This window comes from Euprymna scolopes, chromosome 32 (assembly GCF_053919585.1).
Source record: "Euprymna scolopes isolate OS-2025 chromosome 32, ASM5391958v1, whole genome shotgun sequence".
Lineage (NCBI taxonomy): Eukaryota > Metazoa > Mollusca > Cephalopoda > Sepiida > Sepiolidae > Euprymna > Euprymna scolopes.
The window spans coordinates 71679184-71706721 of NC_136513.1; the positions used below are offsets into that span (position 1 = coordinate 71679184).

The 27538-nt window shown below is 32.1% G+C and overlaps 1 protein-coding gene across 4 annotated transcripts in view; it reads left to right on the top strand.

The window, feature by feature from the left end:
• The window catches only part of LOC145256427 (uncharacterized), a 126026-nt gene extending 103437 nt beyond the window's left edge, over positions 1-22589 (top strand). For 2 of the 4 annotated variants that reach the window (XM_080115315.1, XM_080115316.1), the window contains exons 3-5: positions 14615-14965; positions 19904-20070; positions 20730-21061. In XM_080115315.1, the coding sequence (XP_079971441.1) occupies positions 14623-14965; positions 19904-20070; positions 20730-20918 (699 nt within the window). In that variant the 5' untranslated portion in view covers positions 14615-14622 and the 3' untranslated portion in view covers positions 20919-21061. Of the gene's footprint in view, positions 1-6855; positions 6938-14614; positions 14966-19903; positions 20071-20729 lie in introns of all 4 variants that reach the window. The other 2 variants (XM_080115312.1, XM_080115313.1) reach the window with 2 other exon arrangements.
• Positions 22590-27538: the final 4949 nt, after the last annotated feature.

The following is a 27538-nucleotide window of genomic DNA, read 5'->3' on the forward strand; positions in this document are numbered from 1 at the left end:
ACATCCGGGCAACGCTGGGCACCTATGCTAGTTTAAAAAATGAAACAATTGTGCTTTCAATGCCATGTAGGAAAGGGTAGTAAAACTTTACACAGAAGTGGATACAGTAATTCAACACCTGCTCAAATTTACTTTTTTGACAGTCTTGCATGTATCAAACTTATTTCTGGTCGTTATCTCCTTTTTTTCCTCACATCATCTTTATCATTTCCTCATATGTTCTTTTCTTGTTAAGCTAAACCTCAACTGTGTTACGTTTACTAATCCAATAAATCTTGTTCATTTTTGCAGTCATCTGTTCTGCACACGTCCCTCAGTCTAGATTCAATTTTCCTCTAAGGTCATCAGATCTATCTTTAGCACTCATACTACACATCATTCTCAAATCATTTTTCTTCATGCAACACATATCCTCAACTCTCACTAGCCAGGTTCCATTTCCACACATTAAATAGTGTTCATTCTTTGGTGCTTTAAAAAAAAAAAAAAAAAAAAAAACCAGTAACAAAGATTTTTTTTATATTTTCTTGCATTTTATTTTTAAAACTTAAAAATATCTTATTTAGAATTAAAGTTTTGTAAATCCGTTCTATTTCTTAATTTCTCTTTATCTACCCTTCTCTCTCTGTAGGGATGAAATTGAAAACAAAGCCCTATATCAAAATCAAACAATTTATTTAAAGTAAATTTTATGAAATCTAACAAGTAAACGTTTTACCTCAATCTATCCCTAATTGATTTTAATCATTTTGAAGCCTGAATTCTTCAACTTAGAGATATTCTGTAGAGAGTATGGCATCACTTCCTGTCATTGGATTTTATTAAAACCTTTGATTATAATGAGAATTAAGCAGGCCACGCACTGTTTGGTAAGCTCCAGCCTCTGTTGCATCACCTTATTGTATTCCTAGGCTGGTTTTACAAGTACTTCTACATAATATGCTTTGATGAATGTTGTTGCACTTCTACATACTCCATTATCTGACGAGCATAAAAATCCCACCCCTTCATTGCAGGAGTTTCTAAATGATGAAAGATTTTTTTTGCTTAAATAGCTTCTTTCCTTGGACTGCTTGCCCTTGGAATTCCCTCCCTGTCTTCCTGATGATACCAACATACAGAAATTTAAATATAATGTGATTAAACATCTTTCTGGCCAACTCCCCACATAGGTTGCATCCTTATAAATCTGGTCCCTATCACATGGCCCTTATGCTTAAATGGCAGTATACCTTATTTGGGTTTAACTAAAGTTGAAAAAGAAAAAATAATAGATAAAAGATAATATTGATTTCTAAACATTTAAATAGATTTCTCCCATAAAATAAAAATCTTCTCCACCCATAAGTTATTTTCGCATAGATTTTATCTTACCGCAGTTGATTGAGTCAAAGTATTTTCTGGTGAATTTGTATTAACTTCCTTCTTTTCCTAGGTTGAATTTTCCCGGGTCTCAAATAAATGTTTCATGTTGAATCAATTTATTTTTAAATTAAAGTGAAAGTTCAGAAAATATTAGAAAAGCTCCACCATGTTCAATACATGTGCTATAAAAATCTCACATTAATGATGCAGTAAGCTTGCAAAGACAAATTTCATGTGTGTATGTGTCCTCTCTTCATTTAATGTCACTTTTCCCTTGTCTATGGGTCAGACGTTTTTTAATATTTCGCAAGCTCACTCATTAGTCCTAATGGTCCCATGTATCAGCTGTCTTGAAACTCCACTTTGGACAGTCCTGTCTAATTGCTTTCTTTAAAATGTCCGTGGCTGGCTAAGATTCCTGCAATTCAAGTCATCCATGCTTCTGCAATAGTTTATCTGAGATAAACAGTTCAAATAGCCATAACTAATATATATATATATATATATATATATTTATGGTAAAACTGGTAATTAGTAAAAACCTGAAGAGTGCTCAATACTATTGCAGAGCAAATATGTGTTTTATTTTTTTATTACCATTTTATCTGTTTGGTTACATATGTTTTGGATGTTGGACCATGTTTACGATCCAACAGCCTCGTCAGACCTTACAGAAATGGTCCAACATCTGAAACATATGTAACCAAACAGATAAAATGGTAATAAAAAATAAAACATATATATATATATATATATATAAGATAATTTGTCCTTAAGATAATTTCTATGCTGGGCAACTGTAATGCTTTCAGCAAATCCTCTAACCTAACGGGTTTGGTCAGATTTCACATAACAGATCTATCTGATCATGGATCTGTTATTGCGCTGCAAATACAATATATCTTTAGCAAGATGTGGCTTTGAGTTTGAAGTATTTCTTATGAACTAGCAGAGAGACTCAACATGAGATTGAATGATGATCAACAAGTTTCCCCATTCTCATATTTTTTTTATCACTAAAATCAGTGAAATTGCCCCTTTTTACAATCAAATCAATTGATTGCCTGCTCTAGTTGGCGACCCATTGTGGTACACGAGGAGGAAGCTTCACATGCTCCCCACAGTGAATTACTCCACAATACATTGTAGTCTACATTGCACTGTAGAGAACCTACTGTTGATTTTATAAAATTATCTTTTCATATATAATGGTTTTGATTAAAGTTTAAAATGCCAAAGTCAAGTATCATGCTTCAATTGTGTTCTAAACAGAAACCTTCATTTCGAACATGCCTCTATCATATCAAAGATTTTATATGTCGGACCTTTTGGCTTGTGTGGTAATAAAACTTTTCAAATGCACTTTTGGTATTAGGTTGTGTAAGGTGTTAACTTTAGTCAAAATCACCTGTTTGTTTTTTCATCGGATTATTTCAGTTATTGAACGCATTCTGATACAAAACCTATCTAAGAACACTGCCAGGCACATAAAGTACCATCGTGTGAAATTTCAGAAAAATCAATCCAGCCGTTTTCAAGTCCATAGTGAACGAACTCACACACACACACACACACACACACACACACACACACAGTTTCTTTTATATAATAGAGATCTGTTCTTTCTTTTTAATTACTGCTGAATCACCACTTATCAATGGGGGCACTCGAGGATACGGATTAGGAGACTTGTTTGTTAGGCATTGGTTGTCATCACAAATAGTGGATGGAATGGGCAGAGGATTACTTAAGAAGACTTGATTTTCCAAGAGGACAATTTGACAAGTATTTGTTTACATTAAACTTAAAGATGACAATGCTGTAGTCGGTTGAAAAGCAGACTTGTGGTATTTTGTTCTGCAGAAAGAAACTCTGTAAAAGCTGTTTGATTCTTGGCACAGCCAGGGAGATAAAGGAAATTTCTTTACTGTGTTTGGAGCCAGACGAGTTCATTCTATGAATGTTTTATAGGGAGTGACCAAAGATTGGCGCTCAGTCGAGCACATACTATAAACATAACGATACAGTAAATAGAGGCTAGCAACAAGCTTTCTTTGTGAAAGAGGTTGCAAGGGCACAGATTATCTCCCACTAGATTGTGAAGTTGATTCTGTACTCTGTTAAGACAAAAGTGCTTTAATCAACATCTCTCTTGATATGACAATAGTACTTCATGTTAGGGCGAAACTGGCTCTTATACAAATAGAAGATTGAATTAGGAATCCGTTTCTTTCTGAAGCGATAGAATGATCCAACAATTTTTCCAGCAACAGATTTGATGTAAGTTTTCTAGTTCAGGTCTGGTGTGAAGGTTAGTTCTAGAAACTTATCAGAGAAGGAGTGTTCTTTGATGAAAGAGGCATTCATTATACCTGGGGGGGGGGGTGAGGATCTGAGCATAGGTGGTTGTAATGTTGTATGGCGTTACATTTTACTTTAGTAATTCATAAAAATAAAATTGGAAAGATATAATTAAAAATCCGGGTCGGCATTTTTTTTTTTCTTCTTTTTTAACAAAAGTTTTTATTACTCTTTATTTCTCCCGTCCATCTCGTCCGGTGTACAATTTTTCTTCTCCGACCTCATGCCAGCCATTTCTCGCCTTCGACTTTACACGTCCATTTTTCTTTGACACACACTTTGCTTCTCTAACCACATAGTGGTTTTTTTCTCCTTTTTCTTCTCGCACACACTTCCTAATTTGCATATGCGCTTTTTTTAGTTGCTGCTGCTGCTATTTCCCCACGCAATCATATGCACTTTTACATGGTGAAAAGAGAGAAACTTTGTTTTAAAGGTGTTAAAATTAACAAACCACTTATTGCACTAAGATGTTGATCATCAGTGCCCTTGAAAGTGCTGGGATGGATATATTGGTTAGAATTTTACTGTACATTTTTTCTTTCTTGTCAAATGCAGGGGAGGGAGGGGAGAAACTGTACCAACCGTAAAGGATGGGCTTAAAAGAATAGAAGCGAACATTGTTACTTTTTCTCTTTCTTTTCTTTCTCTCAAATACAATCCTTCATACCTTCTGATTAACGTATCCAATTACTTTTTGCATCAATTATTACATGTTTACTTTTTTCTTATTTTTCTTTTTTTTTTTTATTATAAGTTTTGGGTTCTGCTGAATTTTTCTCTTATAAACCTTGTACTGGAGTTCCGGAGAGCAACAGCTTCTTTTTTATTTATTTATTTCAGGTTGCAATATTAAATGATTACACATCAGGTGAAATAGCAAATATATACAAAGCAAGCCAGCATTCCTGGTATTGCCCACGAATGGGGATCTGTGTGTGTTCCTACTCTCAACCCTTGCATTAACATTTTAACTTTTTTCAAGATATAAATAAAATAAACCGTTTGTATTATTTGTACTCTTCTTATCTTGAGTGTTATTTTCATAACATTTCCAATGTAACCTTCGACCTTGTCCAGATATATCCTGTCAAACTCAGGAATTTACACAGAATTTCTAATGAAACAATTTATTTAATCCATGGAGGAAGCATGCTCTCACCCCATCAGCTATGACCGGGGTAGAATTCACAATTGTATTTCAAGTATCACCCACACTGAAGATTGAACCTTCAACCTCCAGAAGAGTGTAACTTACAAGTGAATTTCACCAAGTACTTTATATGTCAAAGGTTCTTCTGGAGGTTAAAGGTTCAATCCTCAGTGCAGGTGACACTCGAAATACAATTGTGAATTACTTAGGATTTCTACCCAGCCACAGCAGATGGGATGAGAGCATGTTACTCCCGTGGGTTCCATTTGAAATTCCATGCAGATTTCCGGCTTCGACAGAAAGATTCCAGAGTTTGACAAGATACAACTGAAGAAGGTCAAAGATTATGGAAGTAATCTGAATGATCCAAATAATCAATTTTTATCTCAAGAATTCAGAAACGTAAAATAGTCTTTGCAGTTTAGAAATGTTTGAAGCGAAAACACACTACAGAAAATTGTTTTAAAACATCTTAATGCAAAATAAATACTATTAAATACAAGTAATGAAATTGTAGAAACTACACCAGAAAATAATCATCATACTCGGTTAAACGTCTGTTTTATATGTCTGTCAACATTAATTCTGATATCATTTTGATAACCTGGGACAAAACACAAATTGAGTCATTGAAACCAACGTTTTAAAGCCTTCTAAATTGGATTGGTTCAAAATAGCTGAATCTTTGGCTTTAAAAATAAAGTACTGATCCAGAACCTAACCAGAGATTATGTTGGCTTCCTCCAGCAGTTTATGGCAAGTAGTCGGAAAGTTGCCAGAAAAAGATAATGTGAACACTGTCAAATAAATTCTGGGTTGTGATGCCCATTCAAAATTGATCTTGAAACTGCTCAGGCAACCTGCAAAGTGTGCTTTCAATCAATTTTGAGACAAGTTTGAGATGTGAGAACTTGCTCTAACTTGCTGTAACCAAAATTTACAATAAGCAACGATGTTCACTGAACTCACACTCACGATCAGCTTATTTGTACACTTCTTGATAAATTCTTAATAGATGACTTTTGCTACTGTCTGTGAAATTCTTTACTGCCTCTAAAGTGGTTCTAAATACTCCTCTTTAAGTGGCCTTTTCACATTTAACCCATTATATCCCAAATAGGACACCAAATAATTTCTTTTTAAAATCTATAAGATAATATAATAAAATAAATAATTTCTTTTTAAAATCTACAAGATAATATATATTAGTACCGTTTGCTACATAATTACACTGATGAAACGGTTAAATTATCTATATTAACCAAATTCTCTCCAAGAGTTGTTGAAACTCTCTTAAAAAATGCTAAAATTCTATTTGTTCGATGATGTATGAACTCATACAAGTCTTGCAATTATAAGCCACTAACTTATTACCAAAAGTAAAATGTAATTCTTTGTGTGGACAGCTTTATGAAATTTTATCTTAAATGTATTTCTAAAATATATCCCAGTGTTCTATGTATAAGAGAGTCAATATTTTTTTTTTTTTTTTTTAATAAAATAAACTCTTCTCCTTTCAACCTGTGTATTCCAGCCCATTTTTAGTCATTACATAAAGTTTCAAAAAAAAAAAAAAAAAAACTAGTGCACAAGTGACCTGCACTTTCTTGGATGAGTCTGTTTTGTACAAATTTTTAATTCAATAGATTCTTTGATGGCACCCTCATTTGAGATCTGACTTTATGAATGTTGCTTCCTTCATATTCTGTAAAACGAGGGTAGTTGATGAATTAATGAAGGAAAGAAAAAAAAATGTCTGCATCGGAAACTTTGGGGGGTGGGGTCACTTTGTATTCTAACATGCAAAAAAAAAGTCTAAAATGATTAAATATCAATGTTTAATTTAAATAAGATTTAATAATTCCAGATCAAAAGTTAATATTTGATTTAATTTTAAATTTATCTAGAACTGCTATATATTTGCATTGAATGTTTCTAATTCAAATCGATGCTTTGGAATCTTTTTCTTGCTTTAGAGTTTTGCTTTGAACAGCCCAATGGGAAGTGCAGATGCAGCTCAGATGCAGCTACAGGTGCCTGCGGGTATCACAGAGTTATGTAAGTTTTCTTAATTTTGCAGGATGATGACCCTTAACCATCCCCTAACTGCTTGTGGACTTTTTTCTTTGTTCAACTAACTTTTTCTAACAAGGCATGCTTGATTATTTGAAATGACCTGCTGACCTTTCTACAATTTTTTTTTGGAAATTGTTTGATATGTTTATAACCGTTGTCTCTACCTCTTCATCATCTTAATCTCTTTTTGAAACTGATTTGAATAGAATTTTTCTATTTCCTCTCTTCTCTCTCTCTTCTCTCTCTCTCTCTCTTCTCTCTCTCTCTCTCTTTCCTTATATATATCTGTAAATATATTTTACTTATGAAAAATTTGAATGTATTTTGTTTGTCATCTTTGAATAGATTTTAAGAATCTTTTAACTGTCATAGATTGTCTATATATAATGATTGCATAAATTCCCCTCTAGACCAGAGTACACAACGTTTGCACCAACAGATTCCACCATACAAATTTATTGTGTCTGAACTATTACCCACCATCTTATGTAACTTTAGAACGCCATTTTAGACACATTTGTCTATTATAATAAATTCCTACCTTTTTATCCTAGGAGAAACATCATCACAAGCGCTAACTTTATAGGAAGTAGTTTGTATTATTTCCTCTAAATCTGAAGTCTTCATACTGCAACCAGTCTACACTGGGAACACATTATGCATATACCGCCATATCTACCTTCGTAACTGGCCAATAAACTCGTGTACAAACCATTATCTTTCCATTTCCAGTTACAAAAATAATAATTTCTCCCTTAATGAGTTCCGGCTATTCTCATTGGCTGCAAGTTACAAAATTGCACATCTTCATAAATAAACGAACACACTGGACATTAAAAAACATGGGCGCTATTATTTTAACCTAAAATAAACTGATTGTTTTCTTTTTTTCTCCTTTATTTACTAAATATAATACTACGTTTACTATATTAATTTTTAGTACACTTAAATTCCTGCACGGGCAAACATGCATGTTATCATGACCTTCTGGGTTTTACAGAACAGTGTGCAAATATATGCGAACATATATAAGTATACACATATATGTATATTATATAGTGTTATAGACAAGGTCTATAAGAGCAAGGAGTATTGCAGTTTAAATTTATACATTACAATCTCATTTCAAGAAAACGTATTTTTCTTACTCATTATCATATTCATGAAACAAAATTAAGTGTAAAAAAAAATTGTGCTATAAAAGTTTTCTTCATGTAAAAAATAAAAAAATAAATAAAAAAACACTAAATCCAGTGGAACATAACTGGGTTGTAATTTTCCTATTGAGAATTCATTTTGAACATGCCTATTTCTTTTGACAGGTTGATTTAACATTTGGAGTTCCTGACTGGAGGCAAATTTTAGAATCAATCAACAGACTTTCTTACCTGCTCTCATTGTTCTTAGAAAAATTAATTCTACAAAGATTCTAACTGTGACTAAAATATCCCCACATTTCAATAAAAAACTGGAATTTGTAAATAATTGTCAGATTTATCGATTAGTTCATTGTGGTGCTTATCATTTGAGACTTAAAACACATAAAAACATCTCAACTAATCTTACAAAAGAATTGTTGCTCTGTTTTAACTGTTATATCAATTCTTAGAAAATTCACATTGGCTAAAAAATATTTAATCATGGTATGAACCTATAATATACACATTTGAAAGTCAAAGGAAAGTTTCCTGAAATATTACAATATGGATCCTCCGTTCAACCATGCTGACACAAGTAAGAAAACGATACATGTCAAATATTTAATATATATTATTATAAAATCCCCATATTAAAATAAAAAACATTCATTGAAATATGTATTTGCTTTTGTTTATTCAAAATTACATGACTTTTCATTTATTAAAATTTGTCAATAATTGTCAATTTTAGCGATTGGTGATAGTGTGACTGTGCTCTGTACCTAATTACAAGCCTCCACCCTCAAGAATACTCAAAGTAATTGTTTACTATGTTTATTTCATGTAAAGAATAACCTTTTATATACAGTAAAACGAACTGGTCTTCGCACAGAAGGGGAGATTTTTAATCGTTAGATCATGCATGACTTCTAGGTACTTCCAATATAGTGATGATTTTATACCTTGTACAAGACATCTTACATCAACTATGTTACTCATATGCTACTCTACCCCACAAGTAATCAAACATAGTTGATACCTTGATCAATATTAGTACTTAACTATTTTGGCTGACAAATTGTTCCCATTTCATTAACCCTTTGTCTTTGAAGCTCTAGACCTTCATAAATGGTGATCCCCCAATAATATTAAAAAAAAAAAGTCAAACACTTCAGTATAGGGGTAGAGTCTTATTTCCAGATCGTTTGATGTCTAACAGAATTCCTCTCGGATTCCTGCTTTGCACTGGACTTATTATTCATGTGGGTTGTTGTAGGATTTCAGATGACTTAATTGCTTTTATAACAGCATTTTTATTCACTATACGTCAAGAACTTGTTTGAAAGGTGAGCAACGTTTTTTTTTCTTCTCTGATGACACCAGCAGACTCTACAGTGTACCTATTTACAATGCCTCCCCACGGGGCAGAGTTAGACACCAGGGTCATTTTTTAACGTGGAGAAAAGGTACAAAAATAAAAAATTGTCTCGGTCGTGAAGGATTTCTCCTCCACTGAAAGAGAACGAGAAATGGAAGTGCTGCATCTGAAGAACAGATACTACACTTTGAGGTATTTATTTGCTCCCCCACTGAGCAAATTAGGCACAAGGCCGATTTTTAAAGTGAGAAGTGAAGGGGAAATGGGGACCAACTCCTCGGGGAGTAGGGGAGCTGGATAGTGACAATTGGTATGAAGGGTTTCCCCTACATTGACCAAGGTCTTATATGTGGGGTTGCCCCCACATATGGTCTTTGCTTTCAGTATCTGCCGGAACAGATGGTATTTATTTGCTCCCCCACCGAGCAAATTAGGCACAAGGCCGATTTTTAATGTGAGGAGTGAAGGGAGGGGGAAGGGAAAAAAGGGGACCAGCTCCCGAGAGGTGGGAAATGGGAGCTGGTTAAAGGTCAAGCATGTGGGGTTGCCCCCACATCTGGTCTTTGCTAGTCATAGCTAGTCTTTGCTAGTCATAGCTTGCAGCATCTGCCGGAACAGATACTACACTTTTAATCTTGGCCAAAAGACCAAATGCTTCAAAAGGAAATATCAAAGCTGTTATGGTTGAGATGTAACCGAGCATTGAAAATTTATTGAAGTATAACATACAAATTGTAGGACTTGTCTAAATAAATATTATTGATAACAAAAAACTCAACTATTGGCGAGAGAGGCTCCTAAGTCTTGAATGACAACCTTCCTAAAGCTAGTCTTGAGTGACAACCTTCCTAAAGCTAAACACTCAAATAAAAATAGGTTCTGCCTATCATTCCGCTTGCACTCCTTTGTTTATTAGTCAGACTCTGAGGTACAAACACAGAAAATCTTCAAAGACTGCCAGTGCTTCACCTTGTTTCTTTAATGGTGTAATGACTGATGTTCCATTCTCTATCTCTCTTTCTAGTAAACATCTTGTTGCTCAACTCCCTACTCAGCTTGTTCCAACTATAAATCTGGCCCCTATCACTGTACCCCTTATGTTTCAGTAGCAATTTGCTTTGTTTTGTATAAACAAAACAAAAATGAAAAAAAAAACTGAAAGATGGACCATTACCAATCAATCAAAACAATGTGGATCAATACTTTGAACATCCTCACATGTTCACCCGACTGATGCCATCATCCTGCACATAGTGCCAGACCAAAGTTGTCCATTGTTTTTAATCCAATCAGTGCCGCAGTGAAGAGTCCTCATACCGAGCAAAAACAAATAATGTATGTTTATTATTTTTTTGAGTTTACAAGAGATACCCATCTACTTGGTTGAATGACAGATTTGCAGCATCAGATTGTTGCCTGATCAGACCAAAATACACAAAACCCATTACAGTGTCCTTTGGCTAAGAGCTGCCAAAGAACCCACCCAAGATGGCAAGGTACATTGCTTCGTATCTCTCCAAAAAACTAACACATCTCCAGCCTTTAACTCCCACTTAATCCTCCCCCCTCCTTGCTATTTTCATGCCTAACTGACTCTGGCCGTTTTTCAAAAAGAAAACTAACCAAAAGTCTGCTGTAAAAATGGAACAAGGAATGCAAAAATCAGACCAGCTGCCAACCAGAAAAAAAAAAAACGGTAGAAGGCAGTGAATAAAATTCAAGCTTCAAGCAAACTATCTTCCCTTTATATATATATATATATATATATATATATATATGTGTGTGTGTGTCGGTGTGTATAGATGCATGTGTGTAATAGAATTTGATTTATAAATATATAAATGTTGTTAAAGTTTATAGATAATTCTGAAAATGCTTACATGTTTATTCAATTCCCATCAGATAACAATGTTGTTAATAACATTTCACTAACAAATTATCAATATTCTTTCTTTTTATAAAACTTTATTGATGGCATCTTGCAATTTTCTCATGTACACTTTCTCTCTTTTCAGCTTTTGTATTTATATAATTACCTTGTTGAATACTCTCACCTCTATTTTCACATGAACGTTTGTTATTAAATCTTAATTACGGCTAAATTTAATGTCTTCATTGATATTTTATTCTCCGTGCATTTATGTTGACTCATGCTTTTTCTACAATGGTTCATTTTATCATATTGAATTTTATTCATGATATTGAATACATGCTTCTCTTTTTAGAATGTATATGCATGGAAATACTTCATTACAAATTCATGCATTACTAGTTTCATCATAAAACTCATAGTTATATCGAAATTATTAATGTTTTCTGTTTTGGATATTTTTTTTTAAATGAGGATTGATAATTTGTACTATTTGAACTACTGTTGTTATCATGTCATGTGTCGAACAATGTAATTTCCGATCTTGTGGTACTCAGGAATCTTTGTCAAATTCTGTAGAGATTCCTGAGTTCAACAAAATGCAGCTGAAATGTTGTGAGAATCACATCCAAGATAAGAACAGTAGTCTGAATAATCAAAATAATAAATGTTATGTTTTTATAGTAATTTTTTCCATTCAGTCATAATGTTTTTTGTTTTTTTTGGGTTTTTTTTGCTGTTGACTTTTGAAATTAGTTTTTTCATTTATCTGGAATACTAAAGAAAAAAATGTAAAACAATTCCGACTAACCCAACAAGCAGCAAAATCCCACCTCTTCAATGTTGAGGTCCCTAGATGTCAGAAAACCTTCTACTCTAATAGTTTCTTCCCTCGAACTGCTAGACTTTGGAATTTCCACCCCGTTCCTGCTTGCCTGATTGTACTAACTTGTAGAAGTTTAATATGAACAAACATCTAGTTGTTTAACTCCCCTTATTAGACATGATCCCAAATAATAGCCCCTTATGTTCCAAGTCGCAACATGCCTTGTTTAGGGTGAGAATTAGTTTTTTATAAAAAACCTCAAACCAAATAAGAGCTGTGGAGCTCAGGAGTATTTTCTAAATTATTTAATCTACTCTGGGAACTCGTATGAAGTTGAACTTATCAAACTAATGCTTATGATAAAGTGAGTACATCCTTCTCCTTTATGTTTTGAATTGTGCAAAAAAAAAGCAAAAGTCATTAGTGGATTCTGAAGAAAAAAAAATGTCGAGCAGATCCAGAATATCAAAGGGAGGTAATCTAATTTTAAGAAAGAAAACAAACTGAGAATGCAAATTTCAAAGAGATTTTAGGGAGATAAATTCTTTTCTATGTTGAGAAACTGTTAATGATTCCCAACTGGAAATAATCTTGGCATGTGTTAGCACTTGGTGGGGGGAGGGACATGCTTTCTGGAAATACAGCTGAAAATTATGAATAACAAATCTTTTGGAAACATCTGTTATTTTCTTTTTTTTCTTTTCTTTTTTTTTTACCTGTACAAAATGGACGAAAATGTGGCATTAGTTAATATTTTATTGTGAAAGGTGTTTTGTTATCAATTTTACAATTCCTTAAACTTAACTGAAAAGATATAATTTTTTTATTATTTTGCATATTTACTGATTTGAAAACAACAATTATATTCTTTTACTTAATCTATTATAATTTATTTTGTATTAATGTAGTTGTAATTATATTTGAACAAATGCACATTTTCTTTTATGTTCATTTAATTATTTGTGAAAAATTCATATTTTCTGAACCATGTGAAGTTAACTTCCATCCATTTTCTTTTACATTTATTTAAACATGCATTCAATTTGATATCCATTTATTTATTTTATTTTTTATAATTAAAAATATATTTCTACTTTTTACATTAAGTATTTCTATGAAAACGTATTTTGTAAATGAACATTTTTTTTAAATAAAAATATCCATATACTGATTATTATATTTCAAAAAGTATACATTCAATATTATATCTGTAAAGAATCTGTTTATGGAAGTTGTTTTCACTTACCTTACATTTTGGGGGTGGGGGCTTTTTTTTTTTTTAGTGAGCAGTTGTCTATATTTAATATTAACTTATTAGTATTGTGCTCTGCACTCACCAGACACAGGCTGGCGATAACTAGCTTATATAAGAGAAAGAAAATTAAAACTGTAAGTTGAACTTTACAATCAAAATTTATTGCTCCACTGAATACTCCAAAAAAACAATTTACAAAGTCCTTATTCCGTAGAGTTTCAAAGAATGCTATTCTTGTTATTCTTCTCATCAGAGGACATAAAGAAATCAGCAAATTATATTTGTAGCAATGCTAGAATTTGCTAGTTAAGACATTAAGTGAAACTACAATTTATTTATATATATATATATATATAAGTTCAAAATGGTGTAATGTAAGCAAATAAGGTATTTGCAGCTTCTCTTCCAATTTTTGGATTTTTTAATCATGACCAAACGCACTTTATTTCCTTTTGGTGGATTGATTGTTGCTATTTCTTCTGATGAGTTAAGGGCAAAATAGATTCGTTGATTGATATAATAATTAAGTTAATGATTTTGCGCTATGAAACAGATACTGTCCAGAAGTGTTAAAGGAATAAATTATAAGATGGTCAACATCATAAAATTTGGAATATAAACTTTTGTCATTTATTCACTCTATGCTCTGTAATTACATTTAGCTTCTTAAATAAGGATTGGTACATATAAAAAGGAAAGATGAATAAAAATTATTTCCACAGAAATATACAAACACACATTACTTATATATATTTAATTTTAATGGTGAGAATGACATCTAAGATACCACTAGTCTAAAAAAATAAAATGAAAAAGTCGAAATACAAATTATCAATCCTCATCTAAAAAATCCAAAAGCATAATTTTGCTGATGTATGCTTTTCAATAAGTTTGTTTATCAGTTCACTTCAATAAAATATTCTGGCCATTTATTTTTTTGCACTGACGAATGATACCCACAGCAAAACAATGAACTTGTATTTTTGAAGCCGAGAGAACTCTCCTGTATTTTGAAACCAACAAACTTACCAGTAGTCATATCTACTACTACATATCCATCTGGACTTTTTTTTTTTTTTTTTTTTCTTTTTAAATTTTTAAATAAATGCATTAATTTATTAAATATCTTTTGATGTGAATGTCACACCTCAGTCAAACTCAATTTGTTTTAATAATGTCTCTTTTTTACAGCGCTAAAAATGAAGAGCGAATATGGATGTCAGTTTTCTAATGTGGACCCTAAAATATGTGAGCTCATCTACGAAACCAACAGACACTTCCGGAATATGCGGCGGCAGCATGAATATGCACACACACCGCTGGGATGGAAGCAATTTGAAGAAATGTTGAAAGACGATGTGTACAATGATAATTATTATAACAAGAAGGCGGGACGACGATCTAACTCCTCAGAAAGGTTTTCATCGCACGCTCCTCGTACCAGAAGATTTAGTCGACGGACCAGCTCGGCTGATAGAGCTCTTTCAGCTGAATCAAGAATTCCTTATGGGTTAAATAATTATGAAGACTATGTAAACAAAAGTGAGTATCTTGGGTTTTTTTTTTTTTTTGATTTGGAAGCTAGGAAAATAAAGTGCTTCTGTATTATACAAACGAAAAAAAATATTGAATTTCAAGTAATGAGGAAAATGATGATTATTAATGAAAAACTGTTTTCGATAAAGTTTATATGGAAAATAAATTTTGTCTGACATTTTGAATTATGCTCATCACGCAACATAAGCAATAGAACAGTTATCTCCCCTGTCAACTTATCTCTTTTTTAGTAAGCGTAATTTCACTTCATTTAACAAATTTATTTTTCATTAATAATTATTTTTCTACCTTATCGTTTTTCGTAATTTTTGGGTATGATACTATTTGAGACCTGATAATTATGTAGGTACAATTTGTTTCACTTGACATTCAATATTTTTTTCGTTTGTATAGTATAGAAATGCTGAAAATTTTTTCTAAGTTTGAAGTCTATATGGAATTACAAAAAAATGACCAAAATGTTTTTGTGTTTTTTTTTATTTAAATGTTTTATTGCCTTCATTGATTGGTATAAAACATGACGGTGTGATTGGAAGGACATTTTTTTATATTAAATTACCATTGGACTTGAACCATGCATGGTTATTGGATTATTATTATGATTATTATTATGATTATTATTATGATTATGATTATTATTATTAAAAAAAAATAAAATAAAATAAAAATCCAATACATATGAAACCGTCAATCAATCCACATGAAATATGAATACTTTTGCTAAGGAAACTGAAAGATATCTCATCTAATAAAGTTGAGTTTTATTGGTGTTTTTTTGTTTTGTTTTTTCTCACTCTGACATTTCTATTAAAAGCTATTTTTCCAATTTAAAAATTATTAAAACGAACTTCTTAATATACTCAATCATGGATATGTGAGTGACTACATGAAGGTTTACTAATTTTCATATTCCTTTGAAAAACGAACAATCATTAATTAATTATTCATTGTTCATGGTTTATTATTAAAGGATTGATTTCATTTACTTATTATGCTGAATTCTATTTATGCGTAGTTTCTACATTGTGCATAATTGTATAGAATTTAGGATGAAAACAATTTAGGACATAGAAATGTGTGTGTGTATATATATATATATATATATATATATATATATATATAAGAGATCGTGTTATGTGGATGAAAACCTCTACTAAATTCCATTCAGAATATTCGGACTTGAAATCTGACCTATAGAGCATTTGGACATGTGGCTAACTTTTCATTTGTGCTTTTTTGGGGTTTTTTTTTGTTTTTGTTTTTTTAGCTACTAAGAGGTCAAAATGGAAAAAAAAACAGTTAACCTTGATGGGAGTAAATCTAACTTCAAAGCATGCATGCATGCATGCACATTTTTAGCTTGAAGTCGAAATTTTTAGCTTTTTTTTTCTATCCATCCAAATGGTAACAACAGTGGCTGAAGCGTTAAATAACAACTAAGGCTGGAGCAATGGCTGTTTTTGTTTTGATTCCTGATCGTGGCACCAAAGTCATTTTTTTCTTTCAACTTTTAAAATTATTAATATATATATTGGGTTCAATATGAATAATCAAGAGAGAATTTTCTCTATAATAATAAATACAAAATCTGCATTAATTAAAATATATTTAAGCATATTTTACAACCAAAAAAAGCTGAACAGTCTGCTAGTATATGCAATGAATTAACTAATAAATGAATAAAAAATAAATACATTAAAAAAAAAATACATCTCTCTCAGCTGATACCACACTAAATAGCTGTAATGGGGCGAGGAAGATGGAAAGACCAAGGAATAACGATTAACCAAAAATTGACTAAAATGTTTGTTTTCTTGAATAAAGATAAAATGTGGGTTCACCTTTCTCTTATTGGGGTCGATTTATTTATTGCAGTGCAATAACTAGCTGTTCTGTTAAGTTGTGAGTTTGACCCTCACTATAAAAGCTAAAATTTTAACTTTTCCTTAATTTTCAAACTACATGCCAGGCAAAAATGAACCTCTTTTACAGTGGGGATACAAGTCTGGGCAACTTTCACAGATTCAGGCCCATTACACAATGACTACTCACAATGTACAATTATGTCAGATAGACGCAAGACTGAAAGTAAAAGGTGTTTGTCTTAAATATCACTCACTTCAGTAGATGCAATAGTCCGTATATCATATTTCAGAAAAAATCCCTTCATTCAAATCAGATTTCATATCAAAATGGAGGATGTTAGGTTAACCAATGAAAAGAGATAATTTATGGGTCCACCTTTTCTTATTAAGATGATTGTCTTATTCACCGGATTTCATCCCGCCAGACTTTTTCAAAATCTACTCAATAACGCAGCATAACATTGTTAAACAAATTTTAGCTGCCATTGCTTGAATACCATTGACACTGTGCACCAAAACATGCTGCTCAGTCCATGAAAGATTAGCAAATTCAATAACCAGTCATTCTGTTTCTCATAGTTCAGGAGTTTGATCCTCACTAGAAACTTATAATTTTAACATTTCCTTAATTTTCAAACTACATGCTAGGCAAAAATGACCCCCTTTTGCAGTGGGGACAGGGCAAGTTTGGGCCACTTTCACAAGTTCAGGCTCATTACATCCATCATAATGACTAATCACTAGGGCCCTGACAATAGAATATTCTTATCATTGTTTTGACTGTCGAGTATATATCTGACACAGTTAATCAATCGAGAACCACATCACTCTATCTAAAAACATAAGAAATTAACTGATATATACTCGAGAGTCAAAATAATGAAAAGAATATGCTCTTGTCATAGCCCTACTAATCACATTGCAGAGAGCAAGACAGGAAACCAGATAAGCTAAAAGTAAAAGCTATTTGTCTTCAGTGTCACTTCATTCAAGTGAATGCAATGGTTGGATCCATATCTCAAAATATAAAAATGATAGAAATTGAGAACACCCTCTTTTCACTGGCAACATAATTCACATCACCTCTTAATTTCACGCTGTTCTCTCAACTACTAATAATATGCCACCATGCTTTAATGTAGCACATGTGTACAGCTTGCTTTCATCAAAAACGAACTGTTCCATTCTTCAAACGGCTTGCTTATATATGTCTAATCTGTATACAATTGTTGAGAATTCGTACAACCATTGATGACAAAATCACCTGGGTGTTGCCATTTTGGTTTCTTCTTCAGCCAAATCCTACAAAAGGTGCATTTTTTTTTTTCCTGTTTTTTTTTTTTTTTTTTTTTTTTTTTTTTTAATTTTGAGTTGTTTTTTTTTCCTACTTGGGAGTCACCACATCAAAGCTGGAAGGCCACTCGAGGATACGGGTTAATGAATGTAATGTGGTAGTGTAGTAATCATTAATGATGTAAATTGGGTAGAATTTGATTATGGAGACAGCTCAACAAGAACTTGTTTACATTAAATTTGAAAGCCACCATGAATACAACCAGAAAGCAGGCCAGCAAAACAGTGTTCCAGAGGTGGACAGTTGTCAGAAGGAAGCTTTGTTTATGGAATCTGCGTTTAGATTTAGGCACAGTTAGAGAATGGGGAAAATTGTATATAGTGGTTGTAACTAGTCGAGTGTTTTTGTGAAAGTTTGGCAAGGGGAGATCATATATTTGAGTTCAGTCGAGCACTTGCTATGAAAATAATGATAGAGCAGAGACAAGCTCGCAGCATCTCTTCTGTTGGAAAGAGGTTGCATGGAAGAGAAAAGGCATCACCTATTCGGCTTTGAAGCCGTTTTTGAACTCTATCAAGGCAGGATTTTTAAGGCAAATAATATTTCAATTACAATTTTCTCTACCTAATATTTTGGAAAATCTCTTCAGATGTTCATTCAGCTTGGATGTCATGAAATGGAGGCTGTTAGGTTAGGCTCATAGTGCAAATATACTACGAGATAGCTGTTTCCATTAATTTAAGTTTTTATTAAACTGTTATTATTAAGACTTCTATTATTTATCTATAGATGGACAAATCCTCTCCAACTCCACTGATGACATGTTAATGAATGCACACATAAACTTTTTTTTAAAGCTTTTGTCAATGTATTAGTAAAGAAGATAGATTAGAAATAAACCTAGAGAAAACAGAATGTATGTCTACAACTAAATAATAGTCAGACCTAAACATGACTATTCACAGTAAACCCATCGATCAGGTCACCCAATTCATTTATTTAGGACATAAATTGACTTTCTCCAGTGATCACGAAATTACACTAAAACACAGAATCTGGCCGGGTTGGGCGGCTTTCCAAAAACACAGCACTATTTTATAGTTAGAAAGAGTGCTGATAACTTTTACTTTAAAAGTTTATGTCCTTTCCTTCCAGTAATTTTATATGGTATATGGCCTTGATTGTATCACATAGACTAAACAATTAGCCAATCACATTGAGGTGTTTAAAAATCACGTAATGTGTTTCAATGTGGGATATCACCTGATCAAAAAAACAAAATATCAACCTTCTGTCAAACTACCTCCCTACCCTCTCTATTTGATAAACTTGAAAGTAAAACCCTTAAACTTTTTGTCCATATCAAACGATCAACCACTGGCCTGTCAAAGTTATGCTTTGAGGGTATGTTAGAAGGCAAAAAAGGCAGAAGAAACCAAGGAGAAGATGGAGAGAAAATGTTTTTGATTGAACATTTCTTAACATCAACTAACTTGCCTTGGATTGGAAGGAATGGTGAAAAATAAGTCATGTGTGTTTGCAATCCACACCAAGTGGAAGATGTGACTTCTGATGATGGGCATTTATCCTGTTTTATAAGTAAGTTATTTTAGTTCTTTCTTCTATCTTTTTTGTTTCTGTATAAGAATAATGAAAAAAATGGTAATTCTTATTTTTTTTCTGGGTCGATAAGTATTGTCTACATTTAGTGAATGGAGGTGAGTTGGAATTATCATTTATAAATTGTTGATTCTTCTTTTTCAGATGATGAGCCAACACTTAGCCCCAAATATGCGTCAATTCAAAATAAAGCGCGGAATACAAACAGACCAAAAGTGCGTATAAAACTGCCCCCGTTTGTGGCTTATGGAGGGGGTTGCGCTAGTCGAGAAATTGGGGAAATGAAAACCTACAACGTAAATGCTGCCAATGTAAGTATCTTTTATATTGTTTGGATATGGTTTGTTTGTTGAATATCTCTTACGAGTTGAATACGCATCCCAGGATAACCCTTGGACCATTTAATAAGGGTAACAGATGTTGGATCCAAAAATAATTGAAGGCAACCAGAAAGGTATTGAAAACAAACAATAAAGCTTGCACATGTTACAATTAACGTCCAGTGTAGCAGCAAACCCGAGAAACTTGTACCAAAAATAACTTGGAAATCAATCATATGCCATCTTTATGTCTGCGTGCTTAGAATATTATGGACATCCCTTCGTTCAGCCAGAGTTGAGATCCCCACAAAATATCTATATAATGTATTTCCTTTAATCTGTCTGTCCGTTCCAGTTTTTCTCAGAAACTACTGGGCTGATCTGGATTAGTCACGACGATGCACATTTACTCTAGAAGTAACCATATCGATCATCAATTTGGCATACAACATTCATTCCAAGTCAATAGGCTATAACTTTTGCTCATTTTTAATTGGTAAAAGGTCTAGTACTACTATCATACCAAATTCAAAAATTATACTTCGACAACATAGAATGTTTGAATGCTTGTATATGTTTTTATTTTTAGCATTCCCCCACCCCATTCTTTAGTAAATTTTTCTTCATATTTTTTTTTCTGTACTTTGCAGGTTTCAAAAAATTCTCTGCCAACCTCTCAAGTTAATGGAATCCTGAAGACAAACAAGTCCAGGGTCTTTGAGAGTGAAAACGGTGTCCCGATTGCCAAAATCATGTACCGCCCAATGACGGGGTCTTGGCTCCCTACAGACGTGATAGCAGACTGGAAAACAGAATATCGCAGTAATTATTGCTGCTAGAACCCAACGAAGAACAAGAATTGAAAACTAATGAAGACAAACCAAGCAAAGGCAAAATGTCTTCCATTCAGCATCAATTTTTAGTTCAGTCTTCCGTTCCATGCATCTCAGAATTTTGCGAGAAGAACGTTTCAAGAAAGAAATAAGTTATAGAAGTTACCTCAAAAAATGTTGTTTTATTATGGTTATTGTTTATTTTAAAGCCATGCTTAATGTAATCCTACAGAAGGACACAAATGTAACAAATGAAATTTTTAGAGCATGGTCTTTTCTATTTATTTATGTAGAGAATAGTCTTAATTCTTTAATTTTAAATGTTTTTTTTAATATGTAGAGGGTGGTCTTTTTTTTTTTTTTAATATGTAGAGGGTAGTCTTTCTTTAATATGTAGTTAACTGTGTTAATTTCTATAATATGTACAGAATGGTTTTAATGTTTTTAAATATGTAGAGGATGGTGTGAATATTTTTTTAATATATAGAAGGTTATCTTATTTTTTTTATTTATTTTATTTGTTTTTTTATTTATTTTCTGTATCTCGACAGTTCAATTATAATCTAGAATTTGTAAGAACACTCTGGACCACATGACTGTCATAATACTTCATTGTTGCATCCAAAAATATATTACATACATAAATAGGTGGTCCACTTTTAAATGAATTCTGATAAAAGGAAAGATTAAAATTTATCTTCTTTTTTTTTTTTTTTTTTTTTTTTTTTTCAGTAAAAATAAAAATTTCTTTTTTTAAAAAAGAAACTTTAATCTGTATTAGTTTTATAAAGTTTGGTTTTAATGTGTTTTGAACTTAGAAACTTTACACTTGTGTTATATATTTTTCATTCGGTGAGTCCATCTTGGAGGAAAAGGGTCGGAGGCAAGTGGAAAGATCTTCTGCTGATGCCATTCTCGGAAGAATGGTATAATTGTGAAGAGCACTGACAATTTTGATTTAGAATATTTTATTTGCTTAAAAGAATGGTGTTTCTTCTAGCTGAACCAACCTTACACAGGATGAGTTCTTAGCACCCTCATATCTTAAGACTTTTGTACAAATAATATCGAGCTTCATTAAATTCTTGGGAGCAATTAGTTTTAATTTCAAATCTTTTATATATAATATTCCTTTTTTGCTAACTTTTTCTTGATAAAATAATTATCTACACTAAGCCATTTCATATTCATACATGCGTTATCACCTTTCACAAAAAATTAAAAAATGTGAAATCATCAATTAGCGAAGATAGTGATTGGTGATTAATCTGATGTCACTAAGGTAAATAATTATGACTTTACCTATTTTAAAATGAATTGTTCCAAAATCAAATCGTCCCATCGTCTAAAACAGTATAAGTTTATATAAATATATTTCCGTAACATTTGTTTTATTGATTTGAAGAATATTTAACTGACAATTGTTTTTATGGTATATAGGCATATTCACTTTATTTAAAGAATATTTCTGGCAATTATTTTTATGAAGAAGAAAAAAATCATTACTTTGAATTTATTATTACAAAAAGAATATTGTTAGTATTAACAGTAAATTATTCATATTGATGTAGAAAGCAACGTAGAATGAATGTCCACTGTGTCGTGCTAGTTACTGATAAATGTAACATTTTGGTAGTTGAGAAAGTCTTAGTTACCTCCCCTTGAGTCAAGATAAAAGCAACTGAAGAAAAAATTAAACCGTTTAGCTCTAAAAATAAAGAAATATAAAAAAAAGTTTGTATTCTTAATAAAGAAAACTGATCAGCCATCTTTTCCTATGGAACGTTAGCTGCCTATTGTTATCCCCCCCCCATTAATCATTGTGTGTAACCCTGAGGATGCCTAGGGCCAATTTCTTGATTACATACCCGTAATACTCAATTATAAGTCCTACTACTTAAAATATTATGAGAAAGGGAGATAGTTTGAATATGATTGGATACCCAAGGCCACCACCCTATCATTACCTCCTCTGTGTGGCACTGAATACACCACATCTGGAGACGTACACTTCACTTAAAGATACACTAAGGCCAAAGTATGTTTTTAGCAAAAAACATATTCTGATAGATTTTATCAAATGTCTATCATAAATTGTTGAACAGTTTATTACTACTTGTAGATTGTATGAAACGTCCAAAGAGAGAAAAAAGAATTGAATAAAAAATAAAATAAAATTACAAATGAAGTTTAGGCTTGTGTTAAGCTGCTGCAGCCCTTTGTATCCAGTCACATACACAAAAAAAAAATTTTCTCTCTCTTAAAAAAACATTTTATTTAATGTAAAAAAATCAATCTGAATATCTGTAAAATTTTAAATATTTATCTTTTAAAATCTTGCTTGGTTTGGTTGCAACTAAGGCCATCCCTTTAACAACTGGGATCTTTTACTGGATGTGAATTTTCTAAGATAATTGATGCAGCAGTTAAAAACGGAGGGAAAATTTCCTTGTGAGATTAGTTTGATGTTTTTATGTATTTTACATACCAAATAATAAGAACTTTAATGAGCTAGTTGATAAATGTGATGCTTATTTACAAATTCCTAGGAATGAAAAGACAGTTAACTATGAACAAACAAAAAAAGAAAATGCATATTTCAATGAGTGATTTTTATTTTTATTTATTTAGTTCTTTTTTTTTTTTTTAAGAGAATTTGTACTTAATAAATGCTATGGTTAGAATCTTTTCAGAATGAAATTTTCTAGGAACAATGAAAGTAAAGTGTTAGCAGCTAAAAACATCCCTGCTGACTGACAAAGACTCCAAACATTAGATCTCTTGGTGTATTCTATAATTACATTGAAAAAAGTTCTTTTCTATAATTATATAAAAAGCCAATTAAAAAAAAGTATTTATAAAAATTCGATGTTTATTTCTTCTTCTTTTTTTTCTTTTCTTTTTTTTTTTTAAATTATAGAATCTTGTATACTTCACTTGCTCTCCCAGTCTAATTATACTAAATTAAGAACAAGCAAAAAAAAAATATGGGATGAAGTGACAATGTGAATTTGAGAGAAGGAGAGATAAATAAAAACCTGGCCAGATAAGTTAGTTTGGAAGTCAATTTTTAAAAACCGTCCAACACATGCCAACATATGAAACAGACGTTATTTTATGATGATGATGTATTTTTATACTCCTTCACTTTTTATACACCCTTTTCATTCCTTATTCTGCTGGTGTTTGTGTTTGTTTTTTATCTAATCTTAGTGCCAAGTATTACCTTCGCTAAGGAGGATATGTTTTTGGTTGAGTTTGTAACTGTGTGTTTGTTTGTGTACAGCCTAGCTTCCACACTGCTTACTAAACTTGGAAAAAAATACTGGTCATGGTCTAACTTAGAACTGATTTAATTTTAGGATATTTAGGTCAAAGGTTAAATTCAAAGTTAAGGAAAAAGTCAGTTACACTTTTGGACATAACTTTAGTTCTTTTTATCTACAGACTCACTACCTGGCCCATGAAATCCCATATCTTATATGACCTTGACAAGTTTATTCATGGTTGAAATTTCGATGGAATTTCAATTTCCAAATTTTCAAAAATTTGATCTATGGATCAGATGTTCTTTGATAACAGTAACCATTATGCAAAATGACAGCTGGATCAGAAGAATATTTCTTAAGATCAGTGTTTCCATGGCATAACGTTGGGAATATTTCATGCAATATGGAGAAATAAAACCTAGATAATACTTTGACCCATTCTTATTATAGCAAACAGAAGTATGCAATCTCATGACTGACATGTTTTTGTTTAAATATGAGCTGTTTCCACAGATTTCTGGCCATGTTTGAATTCATGAAGCCAGTGTTTTATAAAGTCATATAGGAGGGGGGGGCATCATTACTATATGTTTCTTTCATTTCATCAAGTCTTGTGTAATGTGCGTCTTTTCAAATACACAAACTGGATTACTGCACAGCACTAGATAAAACTCATTTAACACCTAACTATGTTCAAACACCTGTAAATTAGATACCACAATTAATTCAGAATCGTAATTCGCCACATAAACCATAGAAACCATTGCACATGCAAAATTTGAGCTAAATCAGAGAACAAGAAGTGGGTCAGGGGCATTACTTATTGAATACCCCTTATATTATATTCTATATCTCATACCACCATAGTTTTTCTCTGTTTATGCTTATCTAGGACAAGTGGAAAAGATTAGAACTTTTCTGGTTTAATATAATTAGACTGGGCTACTGTTAGGGAGATCTAAAGAAATGTACAGATTTTCCTAGAAACTATCAATATGGCAAAACATAATTGAATTCTTTGTACAGAAAAAAATGGAAGTCTCTTTGTTGAAAGTCACAATTGTAACTCATTGCTAGATAACAGTTAAATGTAGTGGGAGGAAAAGTCTCATCATAATTATTATAATAATGGCTGCTTTTATTTATAACTAGCTCTATTTACCTGTCATTGCCCGGATGGAAATGTATTATTCATTGGTGGAGAACTTAGAGAAAAATAATTCAAAATATAGTCAGATCTTTTTTAATTTGTTTTCATTCTCTCTCTCTCTCTCTCTCTCTCTCTCTCTCTCTCTCTCTCTCTCTCTCTCTCTCTCTCTCTCTCAATTTTGCAATGAATATTTGAGCAATAGTAAAAAACAATTTATATCTAAATGTATATTTATCAAAGTTACATATAGACGAGAAACACATACACAAGATTTTGTCTTATAATTGTATTGATACAGAGATTTGTCTTCATTTGTCATTTTCTTTTTTAATTTAAACTTTGTATTAAAAACAATTGCTATTTCAAATAAAAATTCTTTTAAGAAATTTAAATTTGAAATTAGGCAAAATACATTCGAAAAACAAAGTTTTTCTATTATTTGGTGGGGGGGGGGGTCCTTTTTCCAAAGGAATGATAGAACTGAGTTGATGTTGTGATTTTGTGTTATAGAAATGAATTGCAGTTGTGTTTTTTGTTGTCATATCATTACAACTTGTGTTTAATTGGACAGGATTGGGATGTTTCTGAAAAAAAATGAAGATTTTGAAACATGATCAGATTATTCAATTTGCAAATTTTTTGTCTGAATATTTCGGATGAGGATGCGTTCTGGTTCTTTGCAGTGTTCATGTTCGCATCAATGCTGAGATTTTTCAACTATGTTTCAGTCAATGTACTTTCTGGCCTTCTTTAGCTCTATTGTGTCTACTGATTTCCAAGATCAAAGTGTTGATCAGTGGTTGTAGTGTTGAAAAACCCTTAGAAATATTAAAAAGCTAGTAGGAATCAAATGGGGAAGTGTCCTGTTGATAACGTTGTTCAATATAAAATAGATTATATAACCAATTGACTAAATTTTGGAGTTGACGGATCTCAAAATGTTGATAATTTTTATGATCAAAACCCATTCACACTATGGAGAGAAAGTTGCAACAACACATAAACAAAATAGACAAATGGATAACTTCAAATCGTTTTAAAATCTCAAAAACGAAATGCATTCATTTTTATCTTCATAGTTACTCTGCTCAGTTTGTGGAAAGGGAGTTTGGTATAACTTAAATTTTGTTGTACTTGCAAGCTTTGGGTACACAAGAAATGCTGTCGAGGTTAAAAGGTAACCAATTTGTGTGAAAGAAGTATAAGACAATCGAGACAGATGATGTAATAAGGGAAAAGATATTTGAAAAGCGAGAAGAGATTGGTATACTGTTGATATAGGTTTTATTAATTAACAAAGAACATATGCACTGTGGTTCTTATACAGTGTTATAATGGTGGAATGGCCTTTTCTGGCCAAGAGGAATAATCTATGGCATTTTATTACTGCTAGGGATCTTTGGAAGAGATAATGCTAGAATAGCAGGGCGACAAAGGTTATTTGAAATTATGACAGATGAGAACTCAGATGTGGAGAAAGTACATTTAGACAGTGAAGTTATCAAGGTTGTCTGGAAGTTTTGTTACTTTGGTGATATCATTAAAGCTAGGATGGAAAACTTGTGTGATTGCAAGAGTTAGGGGTGAATAGAGTAAGTTCAGGGACTTTTTTGCCATTACAACCAACACAGTGTTGCCACTATCGACCAGGAGACTTTGATGATATGGTCACCTTAAGAGAATAGTTATGAGTTCTTTGGTAAGTAGATGTGGTCAGTTGTCAGGGAAAGGCCAAGGAAAACATGAAGTGATAAATATGGATTTGAAAGAAAGAGGGATAATTAAAGACCTGGTCACAGATAAGTTTGTTTGAGAGTCATTTTCTAAAAGTCGTCCACCATATGCCAGCATTAAAAACAGTTGTTCAATTGATGATTTCTTTTCATCAAATCTAAGTATGCAGGAAACATCAGTGTACACAATATACAAATAATGTCAATGAACAATGTATTTAATATAATATAATATATTTAATAAGAATAATATATGTTTAAAGGTCGGAGAGTGTATCTACTGAAACGTATCTGAAAACTAAATATCGAGGAACAATGCAAATATTAAGACATTTTGTTTTTACCAACTTTTAGAGGTTCTTTTACAGATTTTAAAATATTAAAATTCCTTGTGACATTTACCTGATTGAGAATACAGCAGTATCCAGGGGTCGGAAAAACATTGTATTCCACATTGTAACCTGATATGTTTTA